Source organism: Peromyscus maniculatus, chromosome 2, assembly GCF_049852395.1.
Source record: "Peromyscus maniculatus bairdii isolate BWxNUB_F1_BW_parent chromosome 2, HU_Pman_BW_mat_3.1, whole genome shotgun sequence".
Classification (NCBI taxonomy): domain Eukaryota; kingdom Metazoa; phylum Chordata; class Mammalia; order Rodentia; family Cricetidae; genus Peromyscus; species Peromyscus maniculatus.
This window is the reverse complement of record NC_134853.1, coordinates 4837739-4864096: the sequence shown is the minus strand read 5'-3', so window position 1 is coordinate 4864096 and position 26358 is coordinate 4837739. Positions and strand designations below refer to the sequence as shown.

Sequence of the window (26358 nt, the reverse complement as noted above, 5' to 3'; positions counted from 1 at the left end):
GGATTTCTTTTTTTTTTTTTTTTGGTTTTTCGAGACAGGGTTTCTCTGTGTAGCTTTGCGCCTTTCCTGGAGCTCACTTGGTAGCCCAGGCTGGCCTCGAACTCACAGAGATCCGCCCGGCTCTGCCTCCCGAGTGCTGGGATTAAAGGCGTGCGCCACCACCGCCCGGCCTCGAGACAGGATTTCTCTGTGTAGCTTTGCGCCTTTCCTGGATCTCGATCTGTAGGCCAGGCTGGCCTTGAACTCACAAAGATCCTCCTGCCTCTGCCTCCCATGTGCTGGAATTAAAGACGTGTGCCACCACTGCCCAGCTAAAACATTTTTAAAAAGGGTAAAATCAGCATAACACATAGGTACAGATTTCTTAAATATGACAAGAAAAACATGGCCATAATGAAAAATAATCAAAACTAAAAATTATATTTCATCAAATTTTAAAACTTGATTTTTCAAAAGGCAATATTGTTTAAGAACTGAAAAACAAGGCTGGGAGGAGCAGTATTGGAAAGTGATATATTTGATACAGAAATTGCTCCCAAAACAAAGAACACTTACAAGTGTCTCTAAGGTAAACACTGCAATTTAAAAGTACACAAAAGATCTGAATAAATACATCACCAAAGAAGACCTGGCTAGTGAGCACAGGAAAGCATGCTTAGTTTCAAATTCAGGTCACACACCTCCTAACACAGTTAGTTATAACCAGTCACACCAAGTACTGGCAAGGTACAGAGAACCCAGGTTCTCAACGCGGGGCTTGTGGAGATGGCTCAGCCATCATGCAAAACAGACCCACGGTTGCTTAGTTAAACTTACCATACGACCCACCATTTTTGTTCTCTGTTTATACTCAAGAGAATGAAAATTTATGTTCCCATACAGACTTGTGCATGAATGCTCCTAACACCATAATTTATGGAAACATTATAAACAAGAATAAAACCCAATGCTCATTAATTGATAAAAGAGATGAACAGACTATGGCAAACCTACAATGGACAATTCAGTAATAATGAATGTAAAGTGAATACACGACATAAAGCTGGGCATTAGAAAACTGCAAATACTGGGCAGTGGTGGCACACCCCTTTGATCTCAGCACTTGGGAGGCAGAGACAGGCAGATTTCTGTGAGTTCAAGGCCAGCCTGGTCTACAGAGAGAGTTCCAGGACAGGCTCCAAAACCACACAGAGAAACCCTGTCTCAAAAAAAAAAAAAGGAAGAAAACTATAAAATAACAAAAGTCAGGCCTAATAGAGTATACTGTTTGTTTCTATTTGTATAAAACCTAGAGGCACTTATCTGATCAGTAATCTGAACACTTAAGAGGCAGATGGGGGCGTTTCAAATTTGAGGCTAGCCTGGACTACGTAATAAGACTCTATCCTAAAGAAAAAAAAACATTCTTTTTCTAGAAAAAGTCACTCTACATAGAAAGCAAATCATTGTAGCCTGGAGCAGATGGTGGCAGGGGAAATGGGCTGTCGAGAGACAGGCATCTGCTCAAGACTATGGAAGTACTGTAAGGCCAGGCTTTGGGGGACAGCCTAGGAACTGACTGCTGTCACTTCATCAGATGCTTGCAATGACAGCCCATAGCTGCCAAACAAGCCTTTATGTGCGTATGTTATCTTAAAGGAAGCTAACATTGAATCCTGCTGCTCCTATGAAAATGGAGTAAGGAATGTGTGTAGGAGAGCAACCAGTCTCTACATTTGCTTCCTTCCTGGGCCTGCCCTGCCCTACTTCCAGTCCTCTGAGGAGTAAATAGATCCCTAGGGAACTGAGGATGCAAGGCAAAGGTGAACTCTGACCTAAGTTCTTTGTCTGACTGATGAGACGATTCTCCCTTAACCAGGAGAGGGCATTAGCGGCGTTTCTCACACACAAGCTCGTCCCAGATCTGGATGCTTACATGTCCATGGACTATCTTCCAAGTCTGCATGTGCTAAGAGGTACCCAGTGCATTCTTACAGGTAGGCCCTCAACCACTGCCAGCTTATGGTCACAGATGAATATGCACTTACTAAAAGAAATGTCCGGATTGTTCTTATCTTGTTCAGTTCCAGAAGCAATTTTTGTGCCTTTTCATGGTTGCTGCAATATTCATCATAAATACGAAACTTGTCTTTCTGTGAATCAAAGACAGAATCAATGAGAACCACTGTGTATTACTTTGAAATTTTAACCCGCATGATATGCATTTAAAAACTCTACAAAGGGACAGTATCTCAAGAGATATACTACATGCGTATGTTTCATTTATTTCCCCCATTCATAAGTATGGCCTAGAAAAGAAGTTGATAAAGTTATCCCAACAAGAATGCAATAATCTGAGTGAGCCACACGGTGGCAAAGCACAGAGAATGAGTGTTTTTTTTCCCTTTGCCATGAGAATCCAGACACAGCTTTTTATACTTTTTTAAGATCTTACTCTGAGCTAGGTCCAGCGGAATAAGCGTACTTCTCCCAGTTGATGGGAGGGACACGGTCATTTCATACAGAGGGAAGAGGCATGGGATACATCACATGGGAATCATGAAGACAGAATCCAGAAGTTCATGTTACCAACTGGCAGCCGCATTTGAGAGGGACTTGGACACACGAGATAACATACAGTACCAAGTAACTAAGATAATGGCAGAACCTGAAGATCAGCATCCCAGCAATTGCTTCATAGTGAGATGTTTGTAGTGGGTAGCTGTTCCAGCTTTGAACTGGAAGTACTACCCCCACTGAGGCTTCCGACAACTGTCACGACTACGAGGCAGGGCTGAGATAGGAGCCCTTAAGACCTGAGATCCAGATGTGCAGGTTCCTGGATCCTGGACACTGGTGGTAGACTGAGCAGAGTTCTCCAGAGAACACCGCTGGACTGCACTTCACCTTTCCCAGACCCTGTAACCTAACCCTTTACTTGTAAGTTACCCCACACAATAAACCTCCCTTTTAACTTATGTAGAGCTGCCTTAATAGTACAAGCAATAGATGTTTAAGACAGAAAGGCCAAGCAATAGTATCATAGCTACTTTCAAACAGCCTTTATTCTGTGAGAAATGAACAAGTCTACAGAGCTCCAGAGCAGGACTATTCAGGGGACATGGCTGGGCCAGTGATGAACAGAGGTGTGATCAATCAAGATCTTCTAGTGATTTAAGCTACCAGGAAACACCAGAAACGGTTTTCAGTGTTAGTGGGAATTCTTTCCAAAAATCAAGAATTTTGCTATATCATGATCTGTAGGCTCTCTACCATCTCTAAGACTGCTCTCAAAGGAGCTATAATTAATAGCTATCAAAAGAGCCCAATGAGAAACACAATAGTTTATTGATCAAATTATCAGAACAGAAGGGTATCCTTTGTAATTTCAAAGACACGCACTTAGAAACTTAGAAACTAATCACTGTTTCATATAGCCAACAGAGCACGGGCTGAATCACTTGCTTGAAGAGATAGTATGATCCAGAACAAGAGTAAAGTTCAGAAGTAGTTGAGCGACATTCATGGATGACAGATTCATAATGTGTTACTAAGGAAATGGCTGTCAGGGTGCAGAGTCCCATGAGCATCCCTGGCCTCAGATAACAGCTCCTCCAGCTGGCAGGGGAGCCTGATTCTTCTGTGAAAGGAAACAGGCTTGAGGAAGCGGATATGAACAACACAGCTTCCAGCCACAACCAAGAATTTCAGTTTAATCCACCCAGACCCCAGGAGTATCTCCCTTTGCTAGAATTATCATTACGAAATACAGATTACAAAAAGAGCCTGTTTGTCACATATAGATAAAGAAACTACAAGATATATGACTAAGTAGGAAACAGATGCAAAGCTTCGTTTACCATAGAATACTCTCACCTAGCTGTTTAAGTGAGATAGTCACGGGGTAGCCATTTGATTCAGAGAGGCATTCTGAAAATTAGCATCAGTGGAAAGGGGTCAATAACAATATTTTCCAATTTGTTCTTCTAGTATGAATGTCCTTTAGTTCTTAAAGACAATTTTCACTAAGCAGGTGGCTTCTTAGTTTGCAAATCCGCTCTCTAATTCCAGGTATCCTGTCCAAATACATGAAACTGACAACAGAGCAGAGGGGGTGTGTGCCAGACCACTAAGCCCTTGCCCCTCATTCCTTCCACAGCACTCCAAACCAACTTCTGAGAAGCCACCCTGGAGGGAAATCAGTCATGGGAAGCAGCGGTCTGTTCCCCTCCAGGTCTGTCACCAGCCAATTAACAAGGGGACATTCTGACCAATAAAGAGAGGGCTTGTAGCGCCATTATAAGAGTGAGAATTTTCTGCCTCAAAAGAAAAATGTTCTATGTTTGAGTGAAACATAAAAATCCATTCATTATGAAACAGGCTGAATATTCATTAGAATTCAAAGCTACAGAGGATGTGAAGAACTAGCTTGTCAGGAAAAAGAAAAGGCTGTTTATTCTTGGGGTGAAATGGATGATGAGAGACTCCCTCCCCTTTTCTGGCTCTGAGGGCAAGATTTCACTGGCCTTAAAAGACCCCAACCTTCTGGTGTCCAGCTTTACTTCTCATGCTGAATTCACACACACGACTCTGCCAAGATGCAACCCTTAAGATCTAGAGAGAAAGAGCTTGAAAGTAAACAGGAAAAAAATATTATCCTACAAAGTGAAGAAAGCAGGTTCCCACTTCTTGCTGGGCATTGGGTTCGGGGTGTAAACATTCTTCTACAACTTTCAGGAACTCCTTATGGACGGCAAGGATCTCCTCAATATTGGAGAATAACATCTGTAAAATAAACACATCAACAAAAACTTTAAGGGCAGTTGTGAAGCAAATTTGAAAAATTAAATTAAAAGGCCCATGAGGGCACAGCCCCCTAAACAGAGAGCTACTCTCCATCACCTCTTCCTCTAGCCTGGCAAGCAGGACCAGTTTCATCCGGACTTCTCTACTTCCACAGAACTCTGGGAATGGGGACACCATGCAGACACTCAGGAAAAGACCTGGGGGACAAATCCCTGTCTGCCAACCCCAACCTCTCCCCCCGTGCCTGTATGTAAGGGTGTGGGAGGTTGGCTGACAGGCTTTCGGGGAAGTCCGCGGCACTATGAAAGGTGTCCCGGAATGGACCGTCCTTCCTCCTGGCAGTGTGTTTGTGTAGAAGCCACAGCTGGGTCACCTGCAAGGTCACTGTGCTGCACCCAGATGGCGGCACTGGGTGCTGCAGACCTAGCAACACTTTGCCCACCCTGAAACATCTGCATGGATGTTTTCTTCCATCTGGACTCCCTGTGAGTGAAAGTGTGCAAGTCCATTTGAAGCATAGGTTGCTTTTCTTTGTGACTCAAAGCTTGTTAACTAAAGTTTCCAATGGTAGAAAAGTCTGCAGGCTACATGTATAACCTATAAGGAAACAGAGTCAGAAGAATCTTAAAAGCTTTGGGATTTTTTTTTTAATTAATAAAACAGTAGGAGCATAATTAGCAACCACTACAGAAAAATTAATTTTCATTTACCATTCTTTATTTCTTTTTTTCATAACTGTTCATTTTTCCTGAGAGAAAGAGTGGGGAGGGGGAGGGGCTGGGACTGGAACCCAGATCCTCAAGCACTACATAGTCTAGCCACGCTCTGCTACCTAGGTTATGGGTGGTGTTTCTCAGTTCCTATCAGGCCTGCAGTGACATTGTAATTAACCCAGAACACACACTACCACTAAGTCACACCCCAGGACCCTTTCCCTGCATTTTGAAATGTAAGGAAATGCTTATGGATTTACTTTGGGGCTGGGATATTACATTTTTTCTGTTTGCCAGGGGACCCTTGAAATTTTGCTCATTAGAGATCACAGAGACTGCAGTTCTCACTTCCCCATAGCTTGCCTTCCTGAACTACTCTGGCAACTATCTTGTCGCCTCGCCCACCCTTCTTCTCATAGACACTGAAGTTCTAGTCTTACTTTTTAAGCTTATTTTCCATCTTTTCAAATGGTTCCATGATCTTAGCAAACGCAAGAATTCTTTGCGACACGTAAGCTGTCTTCTTCCTTTCTGTCCCAGACTCTAGCTCCCTCGTTCACATTATCAACACTAGTCACTGCTACAGAACTCACAGTGGAGCTGATGATAAAGTAAAGGGCCCTGAAGGAACCCTCCATGGACATATCGCCTTTCGGGTCCCTGAGCTTGGCTGAGAGGCTAAAGCTGCCTGCTCACCTTTACTGTTTCCTCCGTCACATTTTTGTCGACCTTTGCTGCTGCACACTGGTTCATTCGATGCAAGAAGGCCTGTACAGAACAAAAGAAGACATTAGGAGAGCAAAGCTAGAACTATAAAATGATTGGGCACTCATCAGAATGAGGTAAAGTGCCGTACAAAACACCACGCTTACCAGTCGGCATGGCAATGCACACCTGTAATCCCAGTACTTGGGGACAGAACTAGGAGGATTGCCTGAAGGTCAAGACTAGTTGACCTTCATAAGGATTTCTAGGCCAGCCAAGGCTATGTGGTGAGAACTTGTTTCAAACAAATAAAGCTGAAGTTTAAAATTCTTGGTAGCTGAGTATAATAGTTTTGCTGTAATACGTGAGATTCTTGCACACTGTCGCTCCCACCCCAGAACCTTTCTTCTGTTTCAATGCTGAGGCACAGAGCAAAGTGATCAAATCTATATGAATTAAATCCGTCCACCTGGTCTTCAGAATTCTAGGGTAAACATTTAGAATTGGGTGCTTCCTAAATTTTAAGCATTGCAAAGTGCAGAAAGATCAAACTATAATGTAAATACGGCATTTCACCTGAAACGGTAAAAGGACCTGAAATTCTACAGTGACTCTTAGTACTGTGAGCTGGGGGTCGGGAGGGGGAGATAGTTGCGTCAGCACACTCAGACACACTTGCCAGTAACTGCTGCTCTCAGGAAGGATCCCTCTTCCATTTCTATGTCACCGTACTCATACTTCATCAGAAGCAAAATAATAAATTTCAGGGCTTCAGTCAGAGTTCTTCATTGCCCTACGGTAGGCATAAGTCTTTGGAGACAAGGGAGTTGCTCAGAGGTAGAATGATTGCCTAGCAGGCACAAGTCCCTGGGTTTAAAGCTCAGCATCAGGTAAAGAAAGACGGGGTTGGGGGAGGGGGAGTGTACTTAGAATGTTTAGACTTGAATCTTTGATAGTTAAGCTTTCTCTAAAGGCTAAATACAGAAGAATGTTTGATATAGTGAACCTTAAAGTAAAAAGGTTTTAAAAGAAGAGAACTTTCCACCTAGCAAACTTAGTTTATGTCTAAAGACATTATCCATAAATTCCCCAGTGGCCCGATAAGATCATTTCAAGGACTGTGCATATTGCTCAACTGTAGATAATATATCAGAAGCCCTACTCCAATTGCCCAGCACCACAAAAGTAAGAAAAGATCAGTGCTCTTTTGTCTGCCTTGAGAACTCTGCCACCAGCAACCAAGTGAAGGAAGGTATGCAACTTCCCAGGGCACACTGAACTTCAGGGCGGGTGCCTCCGGCTATGACATTTAAAAAATAAAAATTACAATAAGAGTCATACCTTTGACACGTTATGTTCACATATTTAAGGCATTAACAAAAGTTGATGATGATTAAGAGATTGCTCATAATATCCCAGATTGCACCCTCAAGGCATTGCTGACAATAATAACTAGGACACCAGTCTTGAAGACAACTTGATAATACATGTCACAACTGAAGTGGGCTTTCCTCTAACTTAGTGATTCTACTTCTAGGAATATATTCTGACAAAGAGACTCACTGGTTATAAAAGTAATAAAACCGGAAACAACCTAAAGACCCACCCATAAAGAAATCACAAAATACACTGTGGTACATTCATATCACAGACTTTGATAGCAAAAGCACAGTCAGACATGAATGTACTGAAACCTATGCCCACATAAAGCATATATAAATACACATGCAAGTATACATGATAGATGCTCACGAAAGTTGTCTGGTGAAAATAATTCACAAAGTGGTATTCTTGATATGCAAACACATATGCACACATACACATGAACATATACACACAAGTATATATATATATATATATATATATATATATATATATATATATATATATATATATATACACATGTATCATATCAGTGAGGAAAAAATGATCAGAATACTCCAAAACTGCCAACAGTAGCTACTTCTGCCCAGGATTCTGGAAGGAGACTTCTGGACATTAATTCCTTTTTGAATGTTTGGCTGTGAGCACATTATCACTTCTGCTTTAAAAACAAAGCTTCTTAGAGCTCTCTTACCCATCCTCTTTTTTTTTTTTTTTTTTTTTTTACTGTTTTAGGATATATTTATGTTAATTTTGTGGCAAGCAGCTTTTCTTTTTATAGTATTTTTATTTTCTAATTAATTTAATTTCACATATCAGCCACGGATTCTCCTGCCCCCCCTCCCCCAGTCCACCCTCCATTCCCACCTCCTCCAAGGCAAAGTCTCCCCTGAAGAGTCAGCCCAGCCTGGTAGACTCAGCTGAGGCAGGTCCATCCCCTCCTCCCTACACCAAGGCTGAGCAAAGTGTCCCAGCATAGGCCCCAGGCTCCAAAAAGCCAGGCCATGCACCAAGGACAAGTCCTGGCTCCACTGCCTGGGGGCCTCCCAAACAGCTCAAGCTAATCAACTGTCTCACTTATCCAGAGGGCCTGATCCAGTTCCATGGGGGTTCCTCTGCCTTTGGTTCACAGTTCATGTGTTTCCACTAGTTTGGCTATTTGTCCCTGTGCTTTTTCCAATCATGGTCTCAATATCTCTTGCTCATACAATCCCTCCTCTCTCACACTGATTGGACTCCCAGAGCTCCACCTGGGGCTCAGAGGTGGATCTCTGCATCCGCTTCCATCAGACACTGGATTATAGTTCTATCATAACAGCCAGGGTGTTCGGCCATCGATCACCAGAGCAGGTCAGCCCAGGCACTCTCTCAACCATTGCCAGTAGTCTACAGTGGAGGTATCTTGTGGATTTCTGGGGACCTCTCTAGCACTCTGCTTCTTCCTATTCCCATGGTTCCTCATTCATCATGGTATCTCCCTCTCTGTTCTCCCACTCTGTTCCTGATCCAGCTGGGACTTCTGCTGTACTCTTGAGTCTGCCCCCCCCCCAGCAACTTTTCCATGTTTCCGGGCTTTGGTGAGGAGGGAATTGTAAGTCTTAGAATGTATTTTGCTTGCCCAGCTTTCAAGTTTTCTTGGCTATTATTAGCCTCCCTCTCCCCTCCAGGAGGGAAGGTTCCAGTCTAAGAGACATGGTTGCACATAGCTCATTTGTTTACTTGATTTTTTTTTTTTTTTTTTTTTTTTAGCATAACTTCATCCTTTCTTTCAAAATGTACCCGGGGTTCTGGCAGTGACATTGACTGTGTACCACAGTTAAGTGGGAGGAGACCTCTTCCCAAGGTAACTGTTTCCTCGTCTAAGCCATAAGCATGGAAAAATCTCCATTTTCTTAGATTTCCTTAATTTCTTTCACTAGTTCTGGAGTTTTCAGTGTACAGACCTCACATTATTTTTTATATTATTATAAATGTAATTATTTTGTTTTCAGTTTTAGATTACTTCTAATGTATATAAAATCTCATGTGCTCATTTTATGCCTTAACACCCTTACTAAGTAATTCAATAATTCTTATTTTGTGGCTTCCTTAGGAACTTTCTCAATGTGAAATCATGTCTTCTGAAAATAAAAATAGCTTTATTTTTTTCCTTTCCATTCAACATAAAAAATAAAAATAAAAACAAAGCTTATTTAAACAAAACCAGACAAGGCAGCCCCCAGATCTTACCCACCATCAGCATAAGCACTGTGTTTTATTCCTGATTCACTCTGTTCATACTTCTGATTCCCTAACTATGGAGCCAAAGCAAAATAATAACCTGGGCTCTCTTACATACATCAAATTAAATAAAACAAATGCAAAAGCATTGGGTATAACCTTAATTTTTATTAAAAATATGATATAGTTTTTGAACTATTATACATCGTTATACATAGTTATACATGGTTGGCCATGGAGAAATGACATGTGAATCTTGTAGTTTTTAAGATCCTATTTTACTTAGAATTATTTTGTTTAATTTTTAATTTCAGATTTGTTTCTCTTGAATACTTTCCAAATACTCATCCCAACATGATCCTCCACTTTTTTCTATTTAGCTTTATCACAACGAGAATGTTTGACTTGCCTAGTTTACATTTCACATTGACCACACAGTAAACAGGTAATGTCTCGTGCAAGCAAATCTTAAACTTCACCTCTACAATTATAAACGTTTTCTTCATAAACAGGACCTAGCGCATTCTTGAATCACTTAATGAAATCCTGGAAGTAGTAAAACTAAATCAAAATGAGAGTTGGTAGGGAACATACTAACTAATCAAATACACCACCTAGTCCGCTGACCTGTCTACCTCCTTGTCTTCCATGGTATTGTGGACCTTGTGTTTGAACTGCATAGGAAACGAACCTGGACCTCGCTGCCATGTCTGACCAAACCGTCATTCCCCAGATTCCTTGTTTTATATACAGGAAAAGCAGACTTTAGATGGCTTCCTGGGAATGCGCAATCCTGAGAACTCTGGTATTTTTTTTTTAAATGTTAAGTCTTCTGTCCTGAAGATAAACATAAATACATTTTTAACAGTCTGTACCCACCATTTCCTCAGTGTTTAATAACTGGTCATTAAACCTTCTCACAAGTAAGGAAGCATCAGCAAAGCCAGTCACAAAGACATATAAGGGAATTCACACACTATTCTGTGCATTTATTCCTTTATCCAAGTCCACAATTTCACTGGATCTAGCCATAGTGCAAATATATTTGAAAATAAACTATAGAAGACAGCTTTTAATGCTCATGGTTCACAAGCACTCTGCTGTGTTTAAGAGTCTACATGCAGGATACCAACTCTTCCTGAAGTCCTGAGGAAAGATGGTTGGTTGAGGAAGATGGTTGGTTTAGTGTGTACTTTGAGCAGGACTCTTTGGTGGCTCTGATAAAGCAGGTCCAGAGCCCACTTTCTGATAGACATTGATTTACTGATCCTCCCAAAGGCTACCAATATCAGAGTTAGAGAAACCAGGAAGTGAATTGCAGTGGGAAAACAGAATCACTCATCTCACCTTTTGTTTCAACTCAACAACCAATAATGACCACTTCTACACATCGCCCTCACCCAACCACCTGGAGTCTCACATACCCTGCCAGGAGATGCCTCCCTCATGAGTCACAATCTAGGTTTCATAAACGGTTCATTGTGGAAATGCAAGGCAGGTGGTCAGACAAGATGGACAAGCCACACTTGGAGGAAAGGCTTCCAGGTGCTTCCCCAAGGACCTTACAGCTCACACGTATGTCCACACATGCTCACCTTTTCATCAACCCCCTAACAGTGCTTGCACACACATTTTCTGAGATACTGGTAGGATGGGCTATCTTTCCCCCAGTGTGAGCAAGTGCTTCATTTTTTCTTTATCTTTTTCCATGTTGTTTTCCTCTGACTATATATTCAGTTAAAAGCTTATGTCAAATGTCAAATGCTAACTAAGTTTAATAACACTAAAAATACAGATTTGCTACCAAGAGAAGGAAGAAAGTCTTTAGATAGAAGAGAAAGAGAAAAGAATCTCTTCTTTGTCTGTTCAACTGTGCTGCTATCACCCAATAACGAGCCAAGGCCACAATCCTTCACTCTTGGTAAGCACTTGTACTTGAAAAGTGCAAGGCTCTGATGCATCTCCTTCGGCTCACTTTTGCCGTTCCTATTGTTTGCATCAACTACATCTCTCTCTCTCTCTCTCTCTCTCTCTCTCTCTCTCTCTCTCTCTCTCTCTCTCTCTCTCTCTCACACACACACACACACACACACACACACACATAGTTTTTGTACTTTACACTTTAAATTTTAGCCACTTGATGTTAACCTGAATTTCACAGGATCATGTATTAAATCTTGGTACTCCCCTAAATATCCCACATATAGAGACATGTCAGCATCAGTAAATCATCTTGAAAATGCAGCCATAAAGAGAGAGGAATAAATTTACACATAAAAATGAAAATTTCAAGAGGGTTTTGTTCTGTTACAGGAAGAAAATGTACTCGTTCTATAAAAATAGATGTAAATAAACATTAAGGGTAAATGTTTTCCTTTTGCCTTTTAAACCTGAAGCATTATCACATCACAATTCTTTAGGGTGTCAATAACATTTGTTTTGTTTTCCTGGGAACATCAACAGAATCTTGATAAATCAGACAAGTCTATTTGAGTTTGCCTTGAACATCTGGCTAACAGTGATGCCATTTTAAGAGAATGGAAGAAAAGGGATTTGAGGGTGGGAGAATCAGCTTGTTGAGGACATGTAGAGTTTTTTGTTTGTTTGTTTGTTTGTTTTTTGGTTTTTCGAGACAGGGTTTCTGTGTAGTTTTGTGCCTTTCCTGAAACTCACTCTGTAGCCCAGGCTGGCCTCGAACTCACAGAGATCCGCCTGCCTCTGCCTCCCAAGTGCTGGGATTAAAGGCGTGTGCCACCACCGCCCAGCTCCATGTGGAGTTTGAAATGTCTACTGGACACCAAATGGAGATCCTGAACAAGGAATTGGCATACCATTTGAGGTTCTGAAGAGAAACCACGGTTTGAAGAATTCCCCTGCTCTCTCTCAGGTGAGATCAGACACTGGCATGAAGATAGAACTTGGGAAAGGATAGAGAAGGAGACCTCTAGCCTCGGTCCATAAGATAAAGTACTCAGGAGAAGACACCAAAAGGTGGCAGGACAAAATTCAGGCCTCTCCTACACGCAGGGTGTGGCAGAAAAAAACAAACAGGAGACAAGGATTCCAGTAAGAGTGAAGTGGTGGAGAACAGTGTCACAAACACCAGGGCAGGAGACAGACAGAGAGGAACCAGCTGCCTCTGGAGGACCAAACAACCAAACAAGATGGTGCAGACACATTCGGTCCTGGTGAGCCTGACCAGTGGGACGGGCCCAGCGGAAGTGAGGGGATGGGGCCAGTAAACAGAAAAGTTCTAAAGAAGCTTTGCTGAACACAGGAGACAACTTAGGAGGTAAATTTAAAAAACTACTACAGCCAATCATCCTTCAAGTTTTACACAGTCAGTCACCTCATCTGAAGTATTTAGAAGCCACATACTTCACACGGGGGAGTCTTTTCAGTTTTAAACATTTGTACACACACGCACAGTGAGATAGATTGGTGATGGATCCAAATATGAAATTAATTTGTTTAACACATACCTTGCATGCACAGCCTGAAGATAATTTTATGTTTTCAATAATTTTGTGCATGAAATAAGTTATGAGATTTTCCACTATCATGTCATGTTAATGGTAGAAAACTGACTTTGCTGCATTTCCGATTTGGGACTCTGAGAATAGGCATGCTCACCTTGCAATAGGCTTCATGAACACAGTTTCTCTGAATGCTTCCTGACCTCACCAGGCTCCCTTCCCTGAACACTTTCTAATTCCCAGACCTCTTGAATGGGTGCTCTTCTTTTTACATATGTTTTCATATGTTAATATCTACAGTTTAAAAGATAGTTTAATAATGAACTGATCAGAAAGAGACAAGAGTTTCTGTTCTGTGCCAGTCACTGTTCTGGGTACTGTTTAGCATCAAGGCTTCTTCATACTTATGAAAACTATGGCTGGGTGGTGGTGGTGGTGGCGGTGGCAGCGGCGGCGCTGGCGCTGGCGCCGGCGGCGCACACCTTTAATCCCAGCACTTGGGAGGCAGAGGCAGATGGATCTCTGTGAATTTGAGGCCAGTCTGGTCTACAGAGTGAGTTCCAGGAAAGGCTCAAAGCTACACAGAGAAACCCTGTCTCAAAAAAACAAAAAAGAAAACTATGGTAAATCCCAAAGAGTCTGTCTTCTGCATGCATCTATCAATATCTAGTGTATTACAAATTAAAGTGCAATCAATATAACAATTATTAATTTAATAGATTCATTTATTTAAAAATTACTAATCATTAAACCCTTTATATATTAATATAAATACTGCTTTTTCGTTTTAAAAAGATATTAGCTTTTCTCAAAGTAATTTCTGTGAAAAGTGTGATACTTGGAGCTGGAGAGATGGTTTAGTATTTTATAGGATGGATGTTCAGATCCCAGCACCCAGTCTGGGAGGCTCACCGATGTCTGTAACTCCAGGTCTATGGCATCTGAAGCCCTCTCTGACCTCCATGAGCATTTACATGTATCTACCTGCACACAGACAACAGACACACACCAACACAGGCACACAGATAAATAAAATCACTTGTTAAGTGTATACTGGTTTAGATGCTTGTAATTTTTAATGACTACCTTAATAGAAGATACCTGGATCTTCGTGTATGCTAAAGTTGTTGTGATATGTCATTTCAGTGGAACTAACCAAAGAAAATACAATCTAATATAAATGAATAGTGAATATAGAAGGAATGTGTTTCTTATAACTTATTCAGATAATCATGGATATTCTTCTTACATGAATTACCAAACTCAGTTGACTATAATTTCTTTTAAAAGTCAGTAGGAATATGAAGCTATACATAATGAATTCTTCATTGTTACATTAAAATCCACTGGTCTAGCATAAAGGGATATTATACTCAAGTGTGAATGTTTAAATTTTCAGTGTTAATTTTACTATAGGTGTATCTGTTTTCTAAATATTGACATATGTCACTACATAATGTTAAAAAAGGCACATGTGTGAATATCAACATGTAGTTCATCAGAAAATTCTTTAAGTCTTAGGAAACAGTCAACCTCACAGAGATGGACACACATTTCCTAAAACTCAGTGCTCACTTGAAAGCATGAATTCTATCACTGACAACAAACACTATCAGCTGTTTTTCTTTTATTGAGCAAGTGTCTGCCAAATACACAAACACTCTAAAAACAGAAACCATAGTTTGTCCTGAAGTCACTATTTCAAGTAAATATGATGTTTCCCAGCAACCCAAACAACACCAGAAGTTCTTTTCCTAGAGCTGAACACAGTAGTGGGTTATGCAGCCAAAATCCTTGCCTATGCAAAGAAAACTTTCACTATTTCCTCAAGAATATTCTTCAAGGGTTAGAGGGATGACCTAGCAGTTTCAAGCACTTGTTGCTCCTGCAGAGGACTCAGGTTTGATTCCCAGTGCCCACCCAATAGCTGACAACCACCTACAGTTCCAGTTCCGGGAGCTCCAGTGCCCTCTTCTGGCCTCCATGGGTAGGGCACATATTTAGTACAAGACAACACATGCAGGCAAAACACTCATAGATACGAAATAAATAGATACTCTCCCTCAAAAAGAAGTTTAAAGGAAAGAATATCTCCAATGGAACTGTCACCTTCTCCTTGACCCCCATGAGGGGACATAAACTAGCAAGTGTGGCCACAGATTTGAGCACAATTAAAGAATTAATGAGTTTATAGACTGCAACTCTTGCATCATCAGTACACATGATGATACAGTAAAAACAAAGCAGTTTTAGCATTACTGTGAAAATAGTTTGAACCTCATATATCCCCGAAAGGTTTTTCACAAAGTCCTATATATCTACAGACCATGAGCACTCTTCTGGGCATATGAAATAAATATATCAATAAACCAAGTTGTCAAAAATATCTGCTTCTATACTCATGAGAGGAAACAATCTTCAATGAAGAGAAGCCAAACACTTCTAGATGAGGAGGTAAGGGAGCTGGAGATGAAACTGAGCAGCAGATCACTTGCCTCGTATCTGACAGGCCCTATAGTTGATGCCCAGCACTACTAGGGAAAAAAAAAGAAAAATAGAAAATAACTAACATTCAGTAAAAAACTTAACTTTAATAGCTTTTGAAAATCATAAGATATTCAAAAAACCATGGGACACCTTGCGATAACCCCAAGGGCTCTCCATTGACCAATGACCAAGATTCATTCCAACCAATCTATGATATCAAATGCTATTATTATTTCCTTAAAGCTGACTGTTCTCTTGTTCCATCCCCAGCAGAATACATACTTCATTCATTTCAAGTGAAGTACTAATGAACTTCACTAGCCTTCTTCCCTCCTGTATGTATCTTTCCAAGCCTGGCACCAACTCTATACACAAGACTCACGATAGGACGGGATGCAACAGGCCCCTCTACTTATAACACCCAAAGGAAAAGGCACACACAGGTCTCAGTCTAACTTACTGTCAAGCACTTGGAACACAATCAGGTAGGAGAATAACAAAAAACAAAAGGAAATGATCAACTCCAAATGTTGTAATTATCCTGGACAAATAGTACTAACCAAGGGTTGCAGGCCCATTATTAGGTCCTGGCCTCTATTCTTGCACCTGAGAAAATGACTATTTTACAATGTAATTCAGACTAAAACTCTCCAGCTCCAAATCTTTGAAGGGTCTGCTTCCACACAAAATACAACCCACCCACCTTGCCCGACTCCACGAGACTGCTCTGAAGTACCTTAGAATGGAATGGATGAGCCGGGACTAGACAGTCCGAGGGCAAGACACCAGTAGATTCAGCATCTGTAAAGGCTGGCTCTTAAATATGTCACCTTCCCCATGCCCTCACACGGTGACAGGGCAGACAGCTCTGCTCAGACCTCTCTTGAGGAGGGCACTAAACCAATCTCCGGCAGAGCTCTCATAACCTAACTGCCTTCCACAGCACCCTCCAGTGGGTAAATGTGTGTATTGGAGGGGGTGGGGAGTGCAATAATGTTATGTGTGCAGGTGTGCTCCCCATACTGTGTGCACATGAAGGCCAGAGGTGGATGTGAGTGACTTTGCTATTGGTCTCCACCTTAGGTTTTTGAGATGGAATCTCTCAGTAAACCTGGTGCTCATCATCTTGGCTAAACTGACTAGCTAGTCAGTCTCCAGGATCTGCTTGCCTCTGTCTCCTCAGTGCTGGGTTTGCAAACATGCCCTGCCACAAAGTGTGTGTGTGTGTGTGTGTGTGTGTGTGTGTGTGTGTGTGTGTGTGTGTGTGTAGTGTATATTTGTGTTGTATACACATGACTGTGTGGGTGTGCATGCCTGTGGGCAGACAGAGGCCAGAGCAGGACAACCAGAAGTTCTCCTTTTTTCAGTGTGGCTGGCTGGCATGTACTCTTGGGGTCGCCTATCTCTGTCTGCTAATTCTGGGGTCACAGGCATATGCAGACATGCCCTGACTTTTATGTGGGTGTTGAGGCTTCAAATCCGGATCCTGTGCTTTCAGAGGAAGCCTCTTATTCCATTAAGCCACCTCCCCACTCCCACCCCCCAGTTTTTATTGTTGGTGCTAGACAATGAATTCAGGTCTTCATGCAATCCACTGAGGTTTCTCCCTAATCCATGTTCAGTTAAGTTTTTAATTAACATGCAAAATTATGAGTTTCATTAAAACATTCCCAGACATACATCTTTATACTTGTTCTTATTCTCCCCACCCACCCACCAGTATCCTCACCCACAGCATCCTCACCCACAGCAGAGCTCTAGATGATCACCCTCCCCTACTCTGTCAGTCCTGCTTTGCCCACTGACGCCGCTCAATCCCCCTCAGCCTTCCTGCTTCACTCCAGCCTTGTGAGACTTACTTCTACATCAGCACCATTTCAGAACCCTGTTCCTCCGCCTGCCTGGAGTATTTTCATCTGGCTCTCTCCTGCTGATATTTGGCTTAAATGCCATTTCTTCAGAGTAGTTTCTGAAAGCCAACAGACTGACATGCTCCTACCTATGGCGTCCACCACGCCTCTGAGCTCCACTGAATCTGTCTACTCTCGATAACCCACATCATGATGGGAGGTCCAAAAGATAAAGATGTCTTGATTGCCTCACTAATATTTGCCCAACATCTACAGCAATGCTCAGCACTTAAGAAGTATTCAGTAAGGGTGGGTGTAGTGGCATATGTCTTTAATCCAAGCACTTGAGAGGAAAAGGCAGGTGGATCTCTTTGACTTCGAGGCTAGCCTGGTCTACAGACTGAGTTCAGGTATAGCCAGAGCAACACAGTGAGACTCTGTCTCAAAAAAATAAATAATGAATGAAAAACAAAGTATTCAGTAAACTTGTGGAACAAAGAGACAACTTGTTTTTCAGTAGATGACAGTCATTTCAGAAGAACACAGACTGTGACCTATTAATTTCCTTAGTGTGTTTTATCTTCCTAAACATGGACAATGTGGAATGCAGGCCATGACTGTCTTCTTGCTCATCCATGGACAGAAGGGTTTCTCAATCCTGTTGACATTTGGAGCTGGATAATCCTTCTGTTGTGGGGAGCCGTGCTGTCCACTCGAGGGTGTTTAGTAGTGTGTTTTCTTTCCTAATGCCCTGAACCGTAACTATAAAATGACACTGGTTACATGTCTTTACCTTCCGAATTACACCTGCCTAGTGAATATAAACTGCATCTTTTCATCTCTGAAGGAGATGATCATTTGTCCCTCAGCTACCATGGCAACATTCCATCCAGACAAAACTACAAAATCTTAGAAATACTAAACCATCTGTTAAGTACTCCAGTACCACTAAAGGCTCATCCTCAGGGGCATTCATCAGTCTACAAGTCATCCAAAGAGAATATACAATGCCTGGATTACTCAGATAACTGCCTAACTGCAGTGACATCAAAACAGTGGCGTACCCAATCCCCCAAGGAAAGCCATCTATTTCCTGCATGGTCCAGGACTAAAAACATCTGTTACATCACTGCTATTGACAGACTTTCTACATGTGCTCAACTTCCCATTACAAGATGCTTCACTCCTTTTTCAGAGTAACTATTAATTCCAACCCCATGACTGTCTCAGAGGCAGATAATTATAATCATACTCTCAGGATCTGAACATAATTAGGTGCTGTAGAGATGGCCCAGCAGTTAGGAGCACTGGTTGCTCTTGCAGAGGACCCAGGTTCAGTTCCCAGCACCCACATGTTGACTCACAACTGTCTATAATACCCATTCCAGGGGAATCCCACACCCTCTTCTGGCCTCCATGGACACCAGGCACACACGTGGTACACAGGCACATGTGGCCAAAACAGCCATACCCAGAATAAAATGAAAAGAAAAAAATGTTGATGAAGATAATGAAAACAATTAACTGTTCTCTATTTGACCCCCGTAAGTTAAAAACCCTATATGAAAAACAGGGTTTTCTTGGAAGTCTTCATCATTTTGACTAGAACACTGTGTACCAGACACTGGACTTTAGAGACATTGAACAAGTGACTGGTAATACTGAGGTGAAAAGAAAAGGACACTAACAAGAATATTACCAGCAAAATTATAGTTTTATATTCAAGCATTAAAAGCAAAATGAAAATCATTTTTCGTTCTCTTTTGTACCTTTCAGTCATTTTCTGGTCAAGCTTTGTTTCTGAAATTCCAGTTCCTACAAATTCACTTCATAGCTCAGTCAGTAAAAGTTTGTTAACAAGACATTTAATTTCTATTGTCCCAAGGCGATATTGGTTCTAATGAAGAGGGGAAGAACACTAATGGGTTTGAACACAGTACAATACAGTTAAAACATTCACCCAGGGCTAGGGAGGTGGCTCCGTCAGGGAGGTGCATGCCACACATGCATGAAGACCAGAGTTCAGCTTCCCTAGCATGCACACGCAGCGCTGGTTTGGTAGCATGTACCTATGATCCTAGCACTGGAAAGACAGAGGCAAGAGGACCCCGGAGCTCACCAGCCAGCAAGTCCTGTGGAATCAGTGGGCTCCAAGTTCGGTGATACACCCTGTCTCAAAACAAAATTTTCTTAAATGGTAAAAAGTAATAGAGGAAGCATCCAATGTCAAACACCAAGAAAAGCAGATCAGGGCCTATTTTCTTCAAGAGCACCGCCAGTCTGGACCTAAGGGACCCACATAGACATTTCATTTTGTTACCAAGCATCATCTTCTTTATTATGCTTTCCACTCAAGCTGAATGTTAACTGATAGTCAACAGCAGTGTTTTTTTTTTGGGGGGGGGGCTTTTTTATGATTTTTTTCTTTTTACATACCAACCACAGTTCCCCCTCCCTCCCCTTCTCCCACTTCTCCCACACCTTCCTCCCACCCCATCCCCCATCCACTCCTCACAGGGGGAAGGCCTCCCTTCCTCAACACAGGCTGGCATATCAAGTTGGGGTAGGACCAACCCCCACCCTGCATCAAGGCTGAGCAAGACATCCTAAAAAGCCAGTTCATGTACCTGGGATAAGTCCTGGTCCCACTGCCAGGAGCCCCACAAACAGATCAAGCTCACAGCTGTCAATCACATTCAGAAGGCCTAGTTCGGTCCCATGTCTGTGAGCTTACACTCGCTTGGGTCAGGGCAGCAGTTTTTAAAACTGAAGTCTGTTTTGCTCATTTTTGCAAACTGATCTCTGTAGCCATTGTTTTATAGCCCCAAGCTTGGGATTTTGCCAAGATACTCTGGACTCTCAAAGATATTTAGTACTGACCACTCCAGAGCTGTGAGTTTGAACATGCCGTTTGACTTTAAAGTGTTTAAATAAAATACTACTTCCATGAGAATATAAAACAGGAGTAAAACTGAACACTTTGTGACATATGTTACTTAACTCTAGGTTTCTCCAGAGTCTAACACTGAGGTACTAAATCTTAGATGAGAAGTTAACAACAGCTCTGGCACCTGTGAACACAAATACTGAATAATTTTTTCGGTCATTTTCTTTATTTTCAACTAGCATTTTTAATGGGTAACTTTATCAATAAACTCTTCTTAGCATATTTATCCCAAGAATCGTTTGCCTCTCGAAGATCCTGCTTTCATCGTACTGTTTGGAGTCAATATCTTTCCAGAACGGTTAGATATATAAGTCAATTCTAGGAAGAAGTCAATTAACGAAATCCAGGAAGATTAGAAAGCATGTGGTGTTATGGTAGGCTGTCTAGAAGCCCTTCACAACTTACTCTCCACACACCTCCTCCAGCAGACCTGGAAATACCCACTCAACTCACACACGACCACAGGACACTAAAGGAGGTGGAGTTCAGCTCTGTGATAAGCACTGATGAGAAGCTGGAGATCCTACATATCGGTCCCCTCACCTATTAAATCAAGTTAATGATAAATTACTCATCTCACAGAGTGATGGACTGGATGGCACGGAAATAATCTGAGCTGGTACTTTTGTGCAGTCTTTGGTCCAATAAATAGCAGCTAATGTTTCTGCTGCCGCCACCATTGTCACTGGCCACTACTGGTACTACGTCTGCTGCTCTGGATTGATGCTGTTATGGTTTGAGTGTGACAGGTGTCTAAACACTTGGTCTTTAACTAGCCATGCTGTTTTGAGATATGCAGCCAAGCTGACAGACAGGAGTTAGGCTGGAGGGTTATTAGAGACATAGTCTACACAGAATGTTCAATTTCATGGTCAGCCACCAAAATGTGAGCAAGCCACCTCACACTCTCACAGCCAAGGATGTGATTGGTTCTCACTGCCAGGAATACTCCCGGGCCTCCCATTCCCTGAAACTGTGCTAACATAAACCTTTCTTGCTCTCATTTGCTTCTGGCAGGTTGGCTGTCCCTACAGACAGAAAAGTAACTAACTATCATACTAAGGAACAGTTGGGAGCACAGACCTAAAAGTAAGGCTGCTACCTTTTCCTCTCTGCATTTCTATTAACAGCGATTCTGCCAACTCCTGGAGAATCCCTTGATATAAAAACAAACAAAATGTGAACCTTTTAGGATAAATTCTACTGTTTAGAAACGCTACATGTTGGGTGGGATGGCACACCAACAAACCTACTTATGAAAATATCACAAGCCCAAAATGGATAGAATCAACCTAAGCTAAAGAGCTTTGTAGGCCAGCAACACAGTCTACTGTAGACTATCAGATGTTTCCTCTCATGACCACATGGCTGACTGAAGCATGTCTCCTTGTCATTGCCCAGAATGAAGAGATAGTACCATCCTGCACATCACTAGGCCAAGACATGACTCAAGACCAAAATTCAAAGTAGGGTTTCCACAAATGAATGTGACTTTGGAATCAACAATTTAAGCCATATTATTAATAAGTTGGAGTCATTGGTATTTTTAAATGTTATTGTCTCCAAATGTTGATTCTTTGTGTTAAAGATCCCAACCTATCCTGACCTGCAAGTCAGATATTGTGTATATTTGTCCATCTTTCTACACATGTAATTTACTTTCTGAACATTCCAGAATTTATAAACTTACCTAAAATAGAAGGTAGGGGCTGGAGAGATCAGTCAGGCAGTAAAGTGTATTCTCTCTCTCTTTCTATCTCCCTCCCTCCGCCTGTGTGTGTGTGTGTGTGTGTGTGTGTGTGTGTGTGTGTGTGTGTGTGTATTCTCTCTCTTTCTATCTCTCTCTCTCCCTCCCTCCGCCTGTGTGTGTGTGTGTGTGTGTGTGTGTGTGTGTGTGTGTGTGTGTCATTGTATAGAGGTACTGTGGGAGCCAAAAGAGAGCATCAGATCTCCTGAAGCTGTAGGTCAAGACACTGATGTGAGGCACCTGGCACACACAAATGCTGGAAAAGGAACCCAGATCCTCTGCAAAAGCAGCAATCACTTGTAACCACTGAGCCCTCTCCCCAGCCCCAGAAATGAATTTCTAAAAGCAGCTCAAAGGCCGACAGGAACACCTCTATGAATTTTTCCTTAATAAGGTATTGTCTAAATTGCTTTATTCTTAATATTATACAAATATTTACACTGAGATGTCAGCGGACTATTGTGCCTTTGATATAATACTTCATATTGTGCTGGTCAGGAATTCACATTGATAGCAGATAACTGAAATAGCACAGCACCGTGGAAGAAAGGGCCAAGCGGGAAGCACAGTATAGATAGTATTTTCAAGCACAGCCTTTTCTCTGGCACAGGAAACGGGTCATTTCCCGAATTTAAAGTGCAGAACACTATTCCTGTTCAAGTCCTTATTCAAGAATCCAGTTCCCATGGAAAGAAAATGTTAGCCGTGGGGGAAGGAAAACAACCCAGAGAAAGGCATCAGGGTCCCAAGCCGAAGCCCTGCCCCTCCCTGGCACTCATGCCCTCTCTCTTCTCGCCCTGTGGTCTAACTTAGTGCCCAATCTCATGAAGGACAGGAGAAAAAAATATCTTTACAAGAGACAGTTTGTTCAATTAATAGAAAGACTTCTTTTTTAATCTTGAGACTTCTGTACCTTACCTGCAGGTTTTATATCTGAGTAATACAGGCGTCAACTTGGCCCTTTCCTTAAAGCTAGCTACTACGGCTGGCCACACACATCCTGGAAACCTTCCAGCGCAGGTCAGTATCCACAGCTCCTTCTGACTTGCCATGTCCCCTTTCCTCTTTCTTATCACCCAGCATTGTCCTCACCCTCCTCAGTCAACAGAGCAGCTTCTCCCCAGTTTACAATGGTATCTCCTTTCCTCCCAAACTCTGCTCCTCTCTCCCTGAAAGCAACTGATGTATCATAATCAAAATGGCTATGGTTAGGCCAGTTTATTGACAGACATTCACAGTACAGAGATGACCAGAAAACAGCCCAACAATTTAAGGCTCTAGTGTCTAAAGGAAGCATTTCTAGTCAGTAGGGAGAGAATGGCAGGTGCTGGAGCGACAGGCTGCCACTGCCTCTTCAAATCAGACTCTCGCGATTACCAGATAAGCAACTTGACAACCCCAGGCAGAGTTCCGTATTTGTGGAACGACAATCATAACAGTCTCTGTAACCTTGGGCGTGTGTGTGTGTGTGTGTGTGTGTGTGTGTGTGTGTGTGTGTGTGTGTGTGTATGGAGAGAGAGAGCGAGAAATAGAGGAAGAGGCAGGGACAAACGGAGTGCAACAATGTAGCAGTCATATCCAAGACCACCACATGTGCTTTCTGTTACTTTTTATATTGTATTTTTTTATCACCAAACACACTCAACAGCTACGACTGTCACTCTTTTTGTTAATAATAACAGTCTCTGGAGGACCTTGGAGAAGGAACACCAGCTAAGAGTTTGGAGACACAGACCTACAATCCTAGCACTTGAGAGTGGAAAACCAGTTCAAGGTCATTCCTGGCTACATAGTGAGATGAAGGTCAGCCTGAGTTACATGAGACCATGACTCAAAAAACAAAACAAACAAAGGTAAAGAGGAGGAGAAGGAGGAAGTAAAGGGAAAATCAGAACCATCAGGTCACCATGACAACCACCTACTGTGCCAGCATTGAGAGGTGGAAGCAAAAAGACGGCAAGCTGCAGGCCAGTCTGGGCAGCCAAGTGAGGAGAGGCTGTCTACAACATCCCCACTGTATGTTATGATGTGCAGCATCAATAACCAGCTATAAGAAATTAGTGTTGTGTGTGCACATGAATATTTCAAAATTTTCCCAAGATACTCATTATCTTTCTCCATAATTTGTCTTGTAAAACCATTTGAAGAATCTAGAGTAGGGCATTTGCTTATACATTATAAAAATATGAGAAAGAGGCTGAATAAAAACTGAAAATTGGGGACAATAATTATCACCAGCAATCCTACTGGTTCAAAAATCAGGAAAATAACAATACGAAATACCAGAAATACTTCTACATATCTCATGAATAGAATAGGAGGCAGCAAAATGTTACTAATGAGCTCTTTCCCATGGATACTGGCTTGCAGCCCTGTCAACAACTGAATATTCATGAGGCAAGTCAGGCAGAGGTAAACAAGAAAGCTCTTCTCCTGGTGAGGAAAACAACCTGGGGAAACTAAAAAATATTTCATGTATTTGGGGGTTTGGGCCTGCGTTTTATACAACAGCAAACAAATAAAAACCTAATGTGTGTTTGTACCTTATCCATGAATTTCATTAATAACCACAAAGATACAAGAGGCTTGCCCAGTGACTACCAAGGGGCAAACATTTCCCAGCATACCTATTGTCCTACCAAAACAGCAAGGATCTCTGACAAGGTGCTGCCCAGAGACCTGAAGGGGCAAAGGGAATGAGACACAGGAGGAGGTGGCAAGGACCAGCGGACAGAGGCACCAGCCTCCGGAATGAACGAAGGACAGGAATGTGCAGACACTGAAGAATATTAGACTCACATTTCCTAGAGTCAGAAGACCTCAGAACGAGGTTGAAACAGAAACCAAATTATGCTTAGTTTCTAACTCTGATTTCAACAATGTCGACATCCCCACCCTTACCTTAGAAAAGCATCCAGAAGGTCACTATTTTCCTAGATCATAGCCGAGAAATCCAAGCCAACATGACCAGCTGGCTATGCTGACTTTTCTCCTCTCTAAATGAAAATCATGGGATTTGAATACCTTTATATTTCTGTAACAGAATATTGCTTATAGAAGAAAATCTTCCAGAAGCCCCTCCCTCTCACACTAATTACAGCATGTAAGCTAAGATGGCCACATTCCAGAACCCAGTACCATCAAGCACCCACTTCAGTTAATGAGCTGTTACAGGCCTAACTAATGTTTTCCTGGGCACCATGCTACTCCTGGGTCCACCCAGGAAAGGTGTCTCCTCCCACCTCCATCATCTTTTGCCATCTTAGAAATGTTGACACTTAAAGGAGTCACACTGTTTGTTAGTCAGAAGTTTCCGTACTGAGAAACTATCATATAGAAGAATGCATGGGTTTATACAGTAAGGATGAAAGCCAAACCTTGCAGAAAGTTTCAAAACCCTTAACAATTTGACTTGACTAAAAATGGCACACAACCACTTTCTCACTGGATTTAAGGCTTGCTCCAGAAGATGAATATATCATAGGCCCTGGAGAAGAACCTACTCTTATTGCGCAAAATGGACACTGCCTCCTAATATTATATTAAACTACCTCCTAAACACCTCTGTTTATAGCCAGAGATTAGTGCGCTCAGCCCTCAGCAGGCAAGCGCCTTTTTGTAGTAGATGGTGATTAATACAGAGACACGCAACTGATGACATGAAGAGAGGAGGAGATGGTGCTGTCCTCGGCCCGAAATGGGACATCTGTATCACACACCCTGCCCTCAAAGCTCACAGATCACGTCAGAAGAGAAGGTGCCAAGACTGTATGAGCCAGAGACTGTGGAACAATGCTTTGAAACCTTGTTTCCTAGACCCAACAAGGCCGTTGCATGTATGGACTCAAATGGCTATGACTGCATGCACAAGACCAAGCCAGCCCAAACCCCAGCACAGGAGGAAGAAGAACCCACAAAAATCCTACCACTTACTAAGGAGCTATTGGAACTAATGGCTGCTAGGGGAAGGAGAGTCAGTCTTCCTCAGGAATACGGCCCCCCGATTGACTGCCAATGTGCCAGTGGATGGCCTTACACCCATGCA

The 26358-nt window shown here is 42.1% G+C and overlaps 1 protein-coding gene across 1 annotated transcript in view; it reads right to left on the bottom strand.

The window, feature by feature from the left end:
• Positions 1–26358, bottom strand: part of Prex2 (phosphatidylinositol-3,4,5-trisphosphate dependent Rac exchange factor 2) — a 299642-nt gene that overhangs the window by 224664 nt on the left and 48620 nt on the right. Inside the window, exons 2-4 of the mRNA XM_006974690.4 lie at positions 6195–6266; positions 4642–4764; positions 2028–2132 (exon numbers count right to left, since the gene is read on the bottom strand). Coding sequence (XP_006974752.2) covers positions 2028–2132; positions 4642–4764; positions 6195–6266 — 300 coding nt within the window. The remainder of the gene's footprint in view (positions 1–2027; positions 2133–4641; positions 4765–6194; positions 6267–26358) is intronic.